The following is a 16,485-nucleotide window of genomic DNA, read 5'->3' as shown; positions in this document are numbered from 1 at the left end:
GCCCCCTCTGTAACTTTGGTCTGGAGCCGGGCCTGTGTCTCAGTCTCTGTGGTCCCGTGCGGTACTGGGTCTGTGCTGGGAGATCTCTGGTGCTGCCGTCCCGTCTGCCTGTGCCTCTGTTTGTGTCTTCTTCTTCCTCATGAGTGAGCAGATAAATGCCAGGTGCCTCTGCTTGATTGCTCCTGACACAGGTGTCCCAGATCTTACTAATTGCTGTAGCCAAAATAATACAGAACTACACACACTCAAATCTGTTACATGCAGCAAACCATAATCACTCAAATTACACTCAAATTAAAATAAGCACTTAAAGTAAACAGGAAAATAAACAAAGTATTATAATGCATGCAACTCAAAACAATTCAATCCAAAACAAAATAATAGCCACAGCCTCACACATACATACATACATACATACATACATACATAAAAGTATTCATAACGCTTCACTTTTTCCACATTTTGTTATGTTACAGCCTCATTCTAAAATGGATTAAATTATTTTGTTTATCTCAAAATTCTACACACAATACCCCATAATGACAAAGTGAAAAAAGTTGTTCTCGAAATTTTTTCACAGCCTTTGCTATGACACTCAAAATTGAGCTCAGCTGCATCCTGTTTCCAGTGATCATCCTTGAGATGTTTCTACAACTTGATTGGTGTCCACTTGTGGTAAATTAAATTGATTGGACATGATTTGGAAAGCCGGCACACACCTGTCTATATAAGCTCCCACATTTGGCAGTGCATGTCAGAGCACAAACCAAGCCATGAAGTTAAAGGAATTGTCTATAGACCTCCGAGACAGGATTGTATCGAGGCACAGATCTGGGGAAGGCTACAGAAAACATTCTGCAGCATTGAAGGTCCCAATGAGCACAGTGGTCTCCATCATTCGTAAATGAAAGACCACCAGGACTCTTCCTAGAGTTGGCCGCCCGGCCAAACTGAGCAATCGGGGGAGAAGGGCCTTGGTCAGGGAGGTGACCAAGAACCTGATGGTCACTCTGACAGAGCTCCAGCGTTCCTCTGTGGAGATGGGTGAACCTTCCAGAAGGACAACCGTCTTCGCAGCACTCCACCAATCAGGCCTTTATGGTAGACTGGCCAGACGGAAGCCACTCCTCAGTAAAAGGCACATGACAGCCCGCTTGGAGTTTGCCAAAAGGAACCTAAAGGACTCTCAGACCAAGAGAAACAAAATTCTCTGGTCTGATGAAACCAAGATTGAACTATTTGGCCTGAATGCCATGCGTTATGTCTGGAGGAAACCAGGCACCGCTCATCACCTGGGCCCGTATTTATCAAGCTTCCTAGAATTACTCCTAAGAACACTGCTAAGAGTACACTTATGAGCAAAAAAATTCCCAGCTAAAAGCTGCACTTAAAAGTCAGTTATTATGCATCTCACTCCCTCTTTCAGCGAGGTGTAGGACTGAATCCTAAGTGTCAATCTCAGAGCTGATTTACGACAGGTGTGTGTGCCGTAAAGGGAAATGTTGATGACGCAATTCCAAGTACACAGGAATGGCCAATCGCTGAATGGAATCCCTTATGCACGAATATCCTAAATAGAGATGATTCAACAGTGAAATGCACAATGGGAGTGTAGCATATATTCACCAATGATTTCAGAAGAAATTATCAACAAAATAATACAAGATAGCCTACATTGAAAATGACTCAAGAATAGGCTAAATGTTTCCTAATCCACCCAATTTACCTAATCCCACAACTGACTCGAAACTGGTGTGCTGTCAATTGACTACCCTATATAGCCAGGTTCTATAGGCTGTATGATGAGCAAACATGGAATCCAAAAGAAAGCCGAATTGGAGGGAGGATGACACGCTGTGCTTAGTGGAGAAGATTTGCGCACGTCTGTGTCTCCTGGATGCCATGATGTCAACATCAGTGGTGTCATCTACGTGATACGCAGGTATACGCCGTATACACACTGCAAAATGACTCAGATTTGCATATGCGCACTGGGAAATGCACTATGATATGTATCGTTTTCAATTTCCATTCATAAAATTCACCCTGTGCGCTCTGTGTGTTACCCTACGTTCACACACAGCACCCAAGCCTTGCCTTTACCCACGCTTTTAAATAGGCGTCCTTTTTAGTCAATGAGGCTGTGTACACAAGGCGCCTCAACGTGAACCTTCCGTGTACCCACGCCTCGCCTGAGCTGCGCCGATTTTTACGTGAGTTCTATTTTCAAGCCAACTAGGCACGTGAAGGCATACTTTTTCTGTCAAGCCATGAAAGAAAAACGCGACAATATCCGTGGGAAATGTCAGTCAGAGTCAGTATACCCTCTGAAAAAAGGTAGACTACACCACTGGTCAACATTGCCCTGCTGGCAACTCCTAACCACTTAGGACACCTCCTGAGGACTCCTAAATAGCTGGGGGAGTAGGAGTGTTTCCTAGTCTTAAGAAGGTTGATAAAAAGCTTTTATTCTTAAGTGTGAGAGTAGGACTAAATTTCACAAATTCTCAGCACTTAGGACTAAAATGGCACTCTGAGACGCTTGATAAATACGGGCCCTGGCCAATACCATCCCTACAGCATGGTGGTGGCAGCATCATGCTGGGGATGTTTTTCAGCAGCAGGAACTGGGAGACGAGTCAGAATCGAGGGAAAGATGAATGCAGCAATGTACAGACAGATCCTTGATGAAAAGCTGCTCCAGAACGCTCTGGACCTCAAACTGGGGTGACGGTTCATCTTCCAACAGGACAACGACCCTAAGCACACAGCAAAGATAACAAAGGAGTGGCTTCGGGACTCGTCTGTGAATGTTCTTGAGTGGCCCAGCCAGAGCCCAGACTTGAACCTGATTGAACATCTCTGGAGAGATCTGAAAATGGCTGTGCACCGACGCTCCCCATCCAACCTGATGGAGCTTGAGAGGATCTGCAAAGAAGAATGGGAGAAACTGCCCAAAAATAGGTGTGCCAAGCTTGTAGCATCATACTCAAGAAGACTTGAGGCTGTAATTGCTGCCAACGGTGCTTCAACAAAGTATTGAGCAAAGGCTTATACTTATGTACATGTTATATTTTCGTTTTTTATTTTTAATAAATTTGCAAAGATTTCACTTTGTCATTATGGGGTATTGTGTGTAGAATTTTGAGATTAAAAAAATAATTGAATCCATTTTTGAGCATGCCAGAGTGGTTAATACCTGTGGCAGTGAGTGTGAACGGGGGGCTGCGTCTGTTCCCATTCAGAGTGTAGATGTTGATCTTGAAGTGGTTCCTGGCTGCAGACCGTGTGTGTGTGTGTGTGTGTGTGTGTGTGTGTGTGTGTGTGTGTGCGTGCGTGCGCCAATAATGCAAGACCAAAGCCTTTCTCCATAATTGGCAATAGGTCTCTACTGCAACTTACCTGCAGCATTTTTTTTATATTTGAAATAAAGTACATCAAGGCATCCACTTCCTTCCAACTCTGTTCAACTGTCCTTGCAGGGCACATTATCTCATCAAAAGAGGACAGGATATTGCACAGTGTTTTTTATCAGATCTAACCCGTTTCCTGCCTTGCATTGAAACCCAGCACCTCTCCAGACTTACAAAACTGACTTGATATCAGTTTGGCCAGATGCCAGGCTCATATTTAAACGCAAATACAAATCTATAAGAAATGTGTCTGAATTTTTTAACAATGAAAGCAAACTGTGGCTTTTAATGGGCGTTCTCTCTTAAAGACAAGACAAGTTTACTGTATTTGTATGGATAACATTCCATACACAGAGGCAATTTTATACACAGAGGTGCCTAAACATAAAATAGAGAAAATACTCAAAGTAGATAAAAGAAGAGCATACAGAAATAAAGGAGATTTAGGGGTTTGTGTACTACTACTACTACTACTAATTGTGTGTGTGTGTGTGTGTGTGTGTGTGTGTGTGTGTGTGTGTGTGTGTGTGTGTGTGTGTCAGTTAGTAATTCATTTTGGTCTTTTATACCAATTTCCCAGAGAGACTGGACAATACAGGGCAAAACAAAGCAGCACAGAACAAAATGGACAGGAAGAGACCAGGCAGAACCAAACGGCTAGGACAAGAGAGGGCTCCACCCTGGACATTTCTAGTGGTTTTAACCCACCATGTTCATATCTATTATAAAGGACTCCTCTTTTCTGTGGTTTGTTCCCTCTGAAATTTCAAAAAATATTTTGTTCCTAAAAGTTGAAGGACTGTGATAGAGCTGGGAAGGACATAAAAAGATAAATAGATTTTGGTACAACCAAGAAATGATCTAGGGAAATTTTCACAAAGAATGTTAATGTTTTCCGTTCCATGGTTGTATCGTATCGTATCTTTCTCAACTTATTAATTAAATTCATTGTACAAAATTCTCTTGAATCACAATTCCTAAAACATTAACTTGCCAATCAGTCCAGATAATCTGTAATTTACATGGCATTTTACAATTTGTATCCTTTCAGTCCCCCAATCCAAAGAATTTAAATTGTTTTCATAATTTGGTTTCAAACCAGAAAGAGTTGAGACAAAACTTTTTTTTTTACTTAGTAGGAAACTAGTCTCATCTGCATACATCAAAGTTTTTGTTTGCATCTTCTCAACTTCAAGCCCCTCTATGTCCACATTAGACCTCACTTTAATTGCTAGTATTTCCATAGAAATTATAAATAAATATGGTGACAAAGAACATCCTAGTTTATCTTCTCTTGATAAGGGCACTGACTTAGAAATTATATCCATTATAATAATAATCCTACATCTGGTGTCATGATATAATACTCAATTAAGGATTTACCTAAATTAAAAATGCCTAAGCTTTTAAAGAATAAACTCTAAATGAACCTTACCAAAGCCTTTCTCCATATCGGCAATCAAAATTAACCCAACCTCTAGAAGACTTTATAGGACACAACTTCACAGACTGCGACAGTAAATGGTCTGCATTTATATTGCGCGCTCAACCTCCTGAGCTACAGCCGCCAAGCTACAGTCTTCCCACTGTCCTGTTCATAAAAAAGGTAAAGCTGTTGCCATTTCAGGCGGCTACTTACTGTACAGTGAGCCAAACCAATCAGCCCGGCAAAGAGCAGCAGGGTCTTCTGTCCACAGAGACCCGCCATATCCAGGAGTCAGGGTGTGTGTGGCCAGACAGACACCATACGCCCTGCGGGGACCAAAGTTGTATTTCCTAATCTTATTGGATGCGGAAGACAAAAATATAAATCGAAATAACATGTCTTTATTAAAGCTATGCTCTCTATCTGGACCGATGATCTGGACTTATCAGTTGACACTGCTTCCTGAACTTGTCCCCCAAACCCTAGACCTCGCCTCCAGAGTTGGATCAGATTACTTTTAAATGTAGTCAGTTACTGATTACAAATTACATGACAATTTTTGTAATAAGTAACAATTGTAATCTAATCTGATTACTTTTGGATTACTTCTGGATTACTTCAAAATCAAATATTGAAAATATTGCACTTTATACTAAAAAAAAATTGAGGTATAGTCACAATAAATTGAGTTCCACAAGTACAATTTTTTTCTCAAATCATGTCAACATTTGCAATCAACATTTGCAAAATAACGTTTTGCATATTCAGTGGCCATGTTTGGAAAGTAGTGCCGGCTACCTCTTTTCCTTCCAAAAATACCAATTATGTGCATTTTGGATTCTTATTTCATCGTGTGGTGAATACCACATGTAAGCACAACATGTATTTTGGCGCCATGAGATGTGTGTTTTGGCTGATTTTTAACAGCTGTACCATTTCCCTGGCCTCCATTCTAGATACTAACTTCACGACTGTAGCTCACTGTAAACTGCATGGACAGTGCAGATAAGGCATGGTGTATCTTGGTTATGTGGGGGGGGGATGTGGGAAATGAGCTAAACTCCCGAAAAAGTGGAGTATCTCTTTAAGGGTCAGGGAAAAGGTGGTTATAATCAATGAGGTTCCTAGCAAGTGGAGGTGATCAGAGCTTTGATCTAGATTTACTGGGCGAGTGCAACATTTCTCAGAGGTCCAGAATTCCCTGCAGTGAGCTGCCAAGTCATCAGATTCAAACACTCAACTACCATAATAAGTCAGAGCGACATGGCCTACTCCAAGGATGTACAAATTATGGAACAAAAAACAAACAAGCATTTGCAGTGTGTTGATTTTATGATGTTAAATAAAAACAATACAAGAATGAGAAAGAAATCAGAGATTAACAAAACAGTTGAAAATCGCGTATCCTGTGTAAATCTCGAACAGTTTCTCTGTTGCTGCAATTCTTCTCTTCAGAATGGATAGCACGTTTTCATTTCATACAGTGAAGCTCATTTCCTTGAGATGAGGCCGGCGCAGTACTTGCATCCGCCATATCATTTACAGGTGGAAGAAGTAGAGCTGAAAAAGAATTAGTTTTTATTTATATTATAAATATACATGATCATTTATTGTAATGTATGTATTGTATGTAGTTTATTCATATGTGAGTCGAGTCAATGTGTTTGTCAATACTTGAGGTTATAAACATCCTAGACAAATGGATTTGATTTCAGGTCTCGAATTGTCAATTTAGATTATGGAGCTCAGCTCTCCATATGTTTTCATCTTATTTTTTGCAGAGATGCGAAGTAACTAAGTACAAATACTTTGTTTACTTTTACTTGAGTAAACAAATTGAAACAGTACTAGTAACTGTACCTCTACTTTAGTAACAAATGTGTGTACTTTTCCCATCTGTGGTTTTGCGCGAGAGTGAAGATGAGAGTACAAGCCCCGTCAAGACAGCAGCGTAGTTCAGTATTCACACACTAGATGGCAGCGTGGCTTCATCCTCTGCCGTTTGCACTTTAGTTTACACTAGCATGATAAGTTTCACTAGACTAGTGCAAGGAACAAGGGTGTGTCTAACAACCTCACAAAAGATGACCATGCACAAAACATTTCACTACACCCAGGCCCGCCGCACCCTATACGCAGAGTACGCAGACTGCGTAGGGCATCATGTGACTGAGGGCACCAAAAAAAAAAAAAAAAAAAAATTTTTTTTTTTTTTTGGTGCCCTCAGTCAGGCCACTCACTGAACAGCAGGCCAGGCGCCGCCTACTGGTTTACTAGTGGTTTTATTACTTTATTTAGGGTTAAAGTGGGTGCATCTCATTGTAAAATTGGACTCGGCCCAAATTGGGCTTCAAACGGCCCAAATTGGGCTTCAAACGGCCCAAATCTGTCTTCAACCGGCCCAAATCTAGCTTCAACTGGCCCAAATCTGGCTTCAAACGACCCAAATCGGGCTTCAAACGGCCCAAATCTGGCTTCAAACAGCCCAAATCTGGCTTCAAACGGCCCAAATTGGGCTTCAAACGGCCCAAATCTGTCTTCAACCGGCCCAAATCTGGCTTCAACTGGCCCAAATCTGGCTTCAAACGACCCAAATCGGGCTTCAAACGGCCCAAATCTGGCTTCAAACAGCCCAAATCTGGCTTCAAACAGCCCAAATTGGGCTTCAAACGGCCCAAATCGGGCTTCAAACGGCCCAAATCTGGCTTCAAACAGCCCAAATCTGGCTTCAAACGGCCCAAATTGGGCTTCAAACGGCCCAAATCTGTCTTCAACCGGCCCAAATCTGGCTTCAACTGGCCCAAATCTGGCTTCAAACGACCCAAATCGGGCTTCAAACGGCCCAAATCTGGCTTCAAACAGCCCAAATCTGGCTTCAAACAGCCCAAATTGGGCTTCAAACGGCCCAAATTGGGCTTCAAACAGCCCAAATTTTTCGCCGACGCCCTTCGGACGCCGGCACGCACGTCGGCCCATATCGGCCTGGCCTGCTTGGTATCTAATGCCCGGCCTGAATTATGATCCCAGTCCGCCCCTGCTTGCATGTACAGTTTAACAATCGCTTGTTTGCTGACATGTACAGTAATTCTAACAATTGTTTGTTTGCCACATGTAATGTAATGTGAGATACACTAGTATCGTTCATAATTAATGATTTTGCAGTCTTTCGTTTGACAGTTATTGAAAGTTTTGCGGGGGGGGGGGGGGGGGGGGGGTACCACAAAACAATTACGCTTAGGGCACCCAAATGGCCAGCAGCGGCCCTGACTACACCCATAACCATTTATGAGCTGCATTTCATGCGAACACCACACCCTCCTCCAACACCATAGATATGAAATTCTTGAATTAGACTGTTTTCTGTGTGTGTGTGTGTGTGTGTGTGTGTGTGTGTGTGTGTGTGTCTCTGTGTCTGTGTCTGTGTCTGTGTCTGTGTCTGTGTCTGTGTCTGTGTCTGTGTCATGTGCATGTCCATGAATGAGACCATGAAAAAGTGTAGTTTAAGGAGAGATTTTTCAAACCCTAATTTCGTCGTATCCTGATTGGCCAGATGACCAGGGTGAAAAGGGAAACTGCTGCCGCCAAGGCCACGCCCCCGGTTACCGTCGCCATGATGTCACGATAGAACTGTGCTATGCTGTACAGGAGGAAAACACAACAAAGGAGAATGGAACAATGTTTCTTGCTGTGACAGAAAATGTGCTGCACAAGTTGATACATTCTGATTTAAAAAGAAAAGAAACTAAAAGTCTTGAGCATAACCACGCCCACTTCAAACCCAACATCAAGAACAGTACAACAACTTAAATGGTCATGTTTAGGATTTTGGATTGAAACTAATGTCCTAAAACACAGTTAGAAGAAGGTTATTGTGGATTTTGGGTCTCCAGGGGCTTTAACGTGCAGGTGAATCTCTTGGGGTCAGAAAAATCAACTATACAGTGAGCATAAACCTTACGTTGCCAGAAGTCAAAGGGCTGACTGAAAAATAAGTATATCAAAGATAACAGGATATGCTGCTGCTGAAGGATCGTCTCTTGCATTGTGACCAGACAAAAAGCCGCCCAGGGGAAGTGACCACAGCAAGACTTTTGCGGTTGATGTGTCACAGATCTGTTTTCAGATCTATTTTGACAGCCTCCTCGTCCACACTTTGCTGCAAGGTAAAGTTAGTCAAAAAGAGACTAAAGATACGAGACGAGTGGAAGACAAGCATCAGTCAGAGTGTCTCACCTGGACGGTCGGAGGCTCTGGATCACGATGATGCCCACACCATTAGCCAGCTTGTCTGTGAGGCTCATCAAGCCGTAAACAAAGGCCCCGCTTTGCTTTGGAGGACAAAGATGATTGCAATGAGATGACATGATCTGACCAGAACATGTACACAGTTCTTCAGAGCAAGAGAGGCCATCTCCCTTCTGTTAGCATTTTGTTTTTCAGTATTTTTATTTCTTTCATTATGAGTACTATAGGTTGAGGCCACGTCTGGTCATAGACCCTGGTTTAGCTGGCTCAGCCTGGCTCGGGGTGTGCTCAGGGTGGGGTAAAAACCCCCGTTCTATCCATTCAGCAAAGTTAGAATTTAGCTGAAAGCCCAGCCCAGGCAGACACGATCAGGGATTTAACCACCACAGTAAACGCACATCTGAGCAGACGTCTTGTGTTCTGCTCTAGAACCCCCAAACATGTAGTTTAGAGCCGCAGCACCGTCTTTTGGTGAGTCAGCCCATGAGATATATGGGCGGTTTTACCCCACTCGGGCGCCAGCCGTTTCACATTTTGTGGGCGTTCCCAGACATGCGGACTGTCTCTATAGACAAGACAGGGAAGAAAGAGTGGGCTAATGGTAACTTTTTAACTATTTTGTACTATTGTGATCCAATGAAGCAAGAATGATTTTACTGCTTTGATGATCTTATGACTCACACACTCAGAATGTACCAGTTTCATCTCAGAATATTACCGCCTCCCTCCAGAAATGGGGGGTGGGGTGGGGTGGGGGGGGGAGTCACCTACTCTTCCATAGACCAGACCTAAGCAGTGGGGGTGCTTGTGTTGCTGCAGCACCCTCTGCTGTTCTGTATTGGAATTGCAATGTCAATAAAAAAAAGAATATGATTAAAATGTGTTTTATACTGCGATATTTAGGGTTTAGTTGAAGACTATGAGCAAAGCAAAGAGGGTGGAGATGTTATTTTTGATGTTCGGTTTATAATAATAAGACGATAAAATATAATACTAAATAAGTTCAGTGTTTCTGCCTGTGTTGCTGTCTATTGTAGTGTAAAACGACATAAAGGGAGAGCAGGTGGTGACATGAAAGTGAGTGAGAAAAGGAGAAAATACTGAATAATGACATCACAACAGTAGAATCCTAATGTTAATTTAAAATAAGATATTCCTCTAAATATGGCTAAAAAACATCCAAACGACCCAAAAACGTCGACTTAACCCTCTACTTAAAAACAGTTCCAGCGTCCCTGAGCTGCCTTGTTGAAACAGACACCCTCGGCTATGACGCTCCCCTGTTGAGCAGACAGGTCACCAACTGCCACAGTTTGCCTCTTTGGCCTCCCTCCACCTACCGTCTGCTGGCCGATGAGCTTGGCTGTCATGGACAGAGACATGACCAGGATGGTAGCAGAGCCTGCTCCCAGCAGCACCGCAGCTCCATAGATGCGCTCAGCCCCCATGCTCCTGTCGGCATACACCCAGCAGGCGAAGCCCAGCACCAACAGCAGGCCCAAGAAGTAGGTCGACTGAGAACACAAACGCATATCTCACTCAAACACAGCTCTTCTTTGAATAGTGCATGTAACCGACACATATGAATTCTTAATACATGACAATTATAATACGATAAAATGGTTCATTAAAAAAAGGACGTATTCTATTGATTGATTTATATGACATCCTTTCATGGTGCTTATAGGCTTTAACGCTGATATACTTATTATATCACTTAAAGTACAGAACAATGTACCCAAGTGATTCTGCAGCTTTTTCTCAACCATTGCTTTACTGTCAAACTAGTGTCCTCAGGAGAGAGAGTGGCGTCAGCGGAGGACCAAAATGCGAGACTCATTAGCCAATGAACAGCCAGGAATGCGTCTCACGCTACTTTTGCATGCTAAAATAAAGCTGATAATGTACAATTTGATTCAAGGGGGGAAAAACCCTTTCAGAGTACAACACAAACTGTCTATTTTGCTGCAACTCGACAGTGCTGCTTAATCCAGGACCTTACTTCCTGGAACTCTTGAGAGTAAAAAAAAACTGGTCCATTGGAGTGAATGGAGATGTCGCAACTCTTCTATCTACACGGCTCTGTGTCAAACTAGTGCAAGACACTCAACCAAATGAAAGTCATGCAAAGTGAGGAACTCACAGTAATGCCTATGAGTTTGCTGATTGGTTTCATGACCAGAGAGCAGACAAAGCCACTGACATACATCACCAGCGGTATGATGGCAATGAAGTTCTGAGAAAGGAGGAGGACATTAGTATTACATTGCAACACAGATCTTTCACAATCAGAGGCTGCTTAATAATATCTTGTACAAATTTCAGTTGTGTGTATACAAAGAGTGTAGCGGAGCGTAGTGTAGCATAGTGTAGCGTTACCTTTGGTAGCAATAGTGACTTGGTGAGGTACACGGAGATGTAGGTCTGGGACATGTTGACTATAAGCCTAGTGCACATGTACAGACAAGCCACCTGGAACAAAAGCAAAACAAAGCAGAACTTTGCTATCACAACATCGGACCGTTTTACCGACAATCTAACTTCACCAGGAAACTACAGTATATAGTTGCACTATTACACAGTTACACTTGATCTGAATCTAGAGGAAGTTACCAAGTAGACATGTAGGAGTCACCACCTGGTAGAAGGAGGGTTCCTTCAGCCAGTGCTTCCATTGGAGTACAGGCGGAGATGGAGAGCAGAGGAGAGGCTGCCGCTCTCCGTCTGAGTTACAGATGAGAGGCTGCCGCTCTCCACAGTCTGACGCCTCCTCTTTTGTGCCCACATGGAAGATCAGGGAGAACAGAGCCCCAATACCAAGCACAATAAGGGCCAGGCTCTGTGGAGGGAGAGAGGGAGAGAGAGAGAGAGATTAATTAAAAACATTGATCATACCACAGTGATGACCTGTCCCAGACATGCTAAACAGACCTATAGCCTAAAGCAGGGGTGGCCAAACTAAACTTAATGGTGGCCCACCATGAATTTAGCAACAAAACAAAACAAAAAAAGGCTAAAAACGTTTTTCCGTTTAGCCAAAAAAAAAAGTCTAAAAACGTTTTTCCGTTTTAAAGTGAGATCCACCTCTTTTTGTGTAGAAAAGAGGGCCTAACCTGAGGAATAAATTGGTTAGAGCGAACATATTGCCTAATCCTAAACAGACTCTCCTGGCTCCTCTTAAGCAGGGAAACTACCCCTGTGGTAACTGTGCCCATGCAGTGCCATAACACTGTGAAAACCAGTGATTTTAGACACCCCAGAACAGGTAAAAGAATTCCAGTAAGGGGAGTTATCACATGCAATTCAAAAAACGTTGTATACTTGTTGAAATGTCCATGTGGTAAACTTTATATCGGTAAAACCACCCGTCCCCTTAAACAAAGGATCAGTGAACACAAAAGTTCCATAAGACGCCAAGGTGTCAACTATCCAATAGCTTGTCATTTCAATAACCACTCACACCCCATCTCCTCCCTCAGGTTCCAGGGCATAGAGCACATTACTCTTCAGAGAGGGGGTGATGTTGACATGAGGTTGTGCCAGAGAGAGCTTTTTTGGATCCACCCCCTAGAAACTTTACAACCTCTGGGTCTAAATGAGGATTTTGACATGAGTGTTGTGCTCTGAATAAATTACAATAGATTGTATATGTTCTATGTTATATGATGGCTACTGCCTGATGTTTACATTATTGTAACATTCTCTATTGTTTTTTTGTTCCGTTGTATATATTGTAAATTATATTTGATGTACTACTATAGTGCTTCTTGTCTCAGTGGACACTTGTGTTTTTGGGTTGTAGTCCTGAAAATCTATAGGACTACAATTCCCTTGATGTTTAGCCACCAGGAAGTGTGTTTTTTTTTACACAGGTGTTGTACATTGGCTAATCAAGTGATGGTTATCTGAACCTTTATAGGCTGTATTCACTTGTTACCTGTCTTATGCCTGAAGAAGGTCTATGACCGAAAGCTTGCAATAAACAAGATATTTGCACAGATTTGAGTGTGCGGACGCTCCTTTTTTCATCCGTTTTAAAGTTTAAAACAGAAAACAAGAAAACAAAAACAAAACAAAAAACCTGAAAAACAAAAACAAAAAAAACAGATGACCTCCATTTTGTTTTTTTCCCATTTAAAACCATTGAAAATGGGTTATACTTGAGTACCCTGACCGGGTCTATCAATTTTTTTTTTTACATTCTTAATAATGAATGAATGTTTAATACTAATTATGTTAAATTATCTCTGTCTTAACCTGTTGGCACAGGAAAAGCAAATTTGAAAACATACAGAAATACCCATTGTAATAGGTGAGCACATCAATAAACTATATGTCATTATTTATTTAGGTAGAAATTACATTTTTGATGGCACAAGGGTTTGCTGACTATTTTTTCCCCCGCTTTCAGTGTGAACAGGTTGAAAACTGACACGCTTAATATTGTTTGGCCCGCGACTCCTTATATTTTTCTGTATGCGGCCCACAACCCAAAAAGTTTGGCCACCCCTGGGGCAGATGCAGCAATACACACTTGACTATTCAGCAGTTCTTACCCTGAACAGAGGAATATCCACGGGGCCCAGATGATCTGCGATGGTGGGGTTCACACTGTGCTGGGCTTGGAAGTGAAAGAGCAGCCATGCCACAGCATACACTGTGATGTTGGCCACTACAGTGAATGCATACCTGCACAAGGAGGAATCTTTCAACCATTCACTAATCACCATCATTTTTATAGTGTCATAATAAAGGACATTGACTAATCTTGTGCTGACTGCCTACTTTATAACTTCCATTTTTGAACTGTGTAAAAAAAATATGACCAAATGACAGAATGGTGTGTTACTTCACTTTTCTTTAAAAGATGACTTCCTCTATTGTTTTCACCAGTAAAACAATAGCCCATGACTTGAGTCTGATGCTGCATCTAGCTGAGTGCAGCCACTTCCTTCCTATCAAGTTGCAGTCCTTTAGTTTGGACCGTGCATTAGAAGTTCTGATACTGTTGGATGGAAGTGACCCAGAATCTGTGATTTCACCACAATGCCGGTAACACTTTATAATAACGTTCAGTCGTAACGTCATTTATAAGCCTTTAGTTAATGATGAACTAACCATTTACAAAAAATGTATATACATTTGTAATCATTAATAAATGCTATGTTAACATATACAAATGTGTTGTAAGTAATCTATAAACCTTTAGTAAATTAAGTGTTCCTCACCTGTTGTAAATGATGTGTAAATAATTTACAATTCATTTACAAGGCTTTCTGCATCCCCTAATCTTAAGTGTAAACCATTCATGACACATAAAGGTTTATAGATGACTTACAACACATTTGTGATATGTTAACATAATAGCATGTATTAATGATCTACAAATGTATATTCATGTTTTGTAAGTGATTAGTTCATCATTAACTAAAGGCTTATAAATAACTTATGACTGAATGTTATCATAAAGTGTTACCATATAGGCTATATATATAGAGCTATATATGCTAACTCTATTCTCTATTCAAATGAAAAGGTGGGGTACCGAGTTGAATTGGGGTGACTGTCTACTGCCTCACCTGTAGGCAGTGAGCTCCACCTTGGCATTCTCACTGGACACCAGCTCTGGGATGAGGGACAGGTGGGAGATCTGGGTTGCTGCCCAGCCAAACTGGAAGATGACGACCAAAGGGGAGAAATAGATGAGCTGGGCCCACTGGTGTGTGTTGGCACTACTACAGGCCAGGCAAGGGTTGAAGATGAAGGGGAAAGACACAAGCACGCAAACCGTTCCTGGAAAGCGGAGAGGGAAGAGAAACTGGCTGGATAAGAGTGTCCTTTATGATAGACTCTCATCAGGGGTTCCCAAACTTTTCCGACCAAGTATCACTACGTAGGCTACCAAACCAAATTTCCCAGGGACCACTTCCACTGCGTATACCAACCAATGATACCAAACCCCCATGCGAACACCACACCGTCCTCCAACACCATAGATATGAAATTCTTGAATTAGACGGTTTTCTGTGTGTGTGTGTGTGTAAAATAAAATTTGCTGATTTAACCATGCAATAGCAGCAGAAAGGCTAAATAACAATATAAGGCTACTAGCTGGTTCAAAATGTACACACACACACACACACACACGCCAACATTGGCTGTGAAAAAGAGGCATTAAAACGGAGCCTGCTGCAGCCTCTGAAAGTAGAGGGACACAATTCACTGGAGGGGAGGAGGATGAGTGATGACCATGACAGAAACTCAATGGCTGAATGCAGACAATAATTTAAGTTAAATGATCGAGATCTGATAGCTTATCAGACTCAGAGCAAACTCTGTGACATTTTAGGTCATTTTAATCATATCCATCTAACATTCTTTTTTTTTATAGGGACTTAAAATGCATTTGAGGTAGTCAATTGAGTTTATCCTTATACCTATATACTGTAGTATTTTTGAATTAATGGCATTACTGTAAAAATGTATATTGTCTATTGAGTGCTCCTATAATTAGACATTTCTGTAGACTTTAACTTTGACTGATATTTGTACAGTATGATATCCCTCCAATATATGCCTAAATACAAATATAGACCTTAACTACATGATAATCTCATGAACACTCATAATGAACGCCATTAATAAATGATTACTAGTCACATCTGTCAACTGTTAAGGGCTCAATTAATGTACCTAAGTGTTTGTTGTTATTTTGCGCAAGTGCATCATCAAGTGGTTATGCCACAACCCAGACGTTTCAGGTCAATTAAGAAAAGCATTGAAGGGAATGCAAAGAAAACGTATTTCTACCATGTGCAGAACAGGCGCTCTCATACTTACCCAACAAGTGCCAGGTTTTTCTCTTCCCATATCCGAAGAAGCCCGTCGTTCTGTCCGACTCATAGCCAACCAGCGGTGTACACACTCCATCTGCTATCTGGCCAATAAGCAGCAATGCACCTGCATAGGTCCTCTGGAAGCCGAGCACCGAGTGGTAGTAAACCAATAAGTAGGTAAACCACAGAGACGCGCATAGGTCGTTTAGAAAATGCCCCGCAGCGTAACATATGCGCCTGAAGGGTGTCAAAGACCGGCAAATGGACACAGACTGCTCCATATTGATTAAACTCCTGTGATAAAACTTCCTTTATTCACAATTAGAGATCTGTCGTTTTGATATTTACAAATACATAATGCAAATGGTTACACTAACAGACGTTAAGCACACTTCAACCTTGGTCTGAGCATCTCCAAATGAACGATCTCCAAAAAATAAAGCCCAAATAACTCGTGAAACCATATAGGCTAATAAACGTAATGTAATGGATTACGCCAGGATGGGTCCCCACATTAGTCAGCTGAACCGGTTTAGCATTTAATAGTCCAACAAGTCAGGATGCC

At 41.8% G+C, this 16,485-nt stretch overlaps 1 protein-coding gene across 1 annotated transcript; it reads right to left on the bottom strand.

The window, feature by feature from the left end:
- Window positions 1-6,276: 6,276 nt before the first annotated feature.
- Window positions 6,277-16,201, bottom strand: mfsd12b (major facilitator superfamily domain containing 12b; the record flags this gene model as incomplete). The annotated part of the gene is made up of 10 exons (XM_083648332.1): window positions 6,277-6,399; window positions 8,361-8,476; window positions 9,073-9,167; window positions 10,425-10,598; window positions 11,228-11,320; window positions 11,464-11,556; window positions 11,723-11,923; window positions 13,641-13,773; window positions 14,664-14,877; window positions 15,925-16,201. The coding sequence occupies 9 exons, from the start codon at window positions 16,199-16,201 to the stop codon at window positions 8,362-8,364; spliced, it is 1,395 nt and encodes a 464-aa protein (XP_083504458.1). The 3' UTR covers window positions 6,277-6,399; window position 8,361.
- Window positions 16,202-16,485: the final 284 nt, after the last annotated feature.

This window comes from Poromitra crassiceps (assembly GCF_964638095.1).
Source record: "Poromitra crassiceps genome assembly, chromosome: 12".
Lineage (NCBI taxonomy): Eukaryota > Metazoa > Chordata > Actinopteri > Beryciformes > Melamphaidae > Poromitra > Poromitra crassiceps.
Note: the sequence above shows the minus strand (reverse complement) of the source record. Positions and strands in the feature narration are given on the sequence as shown.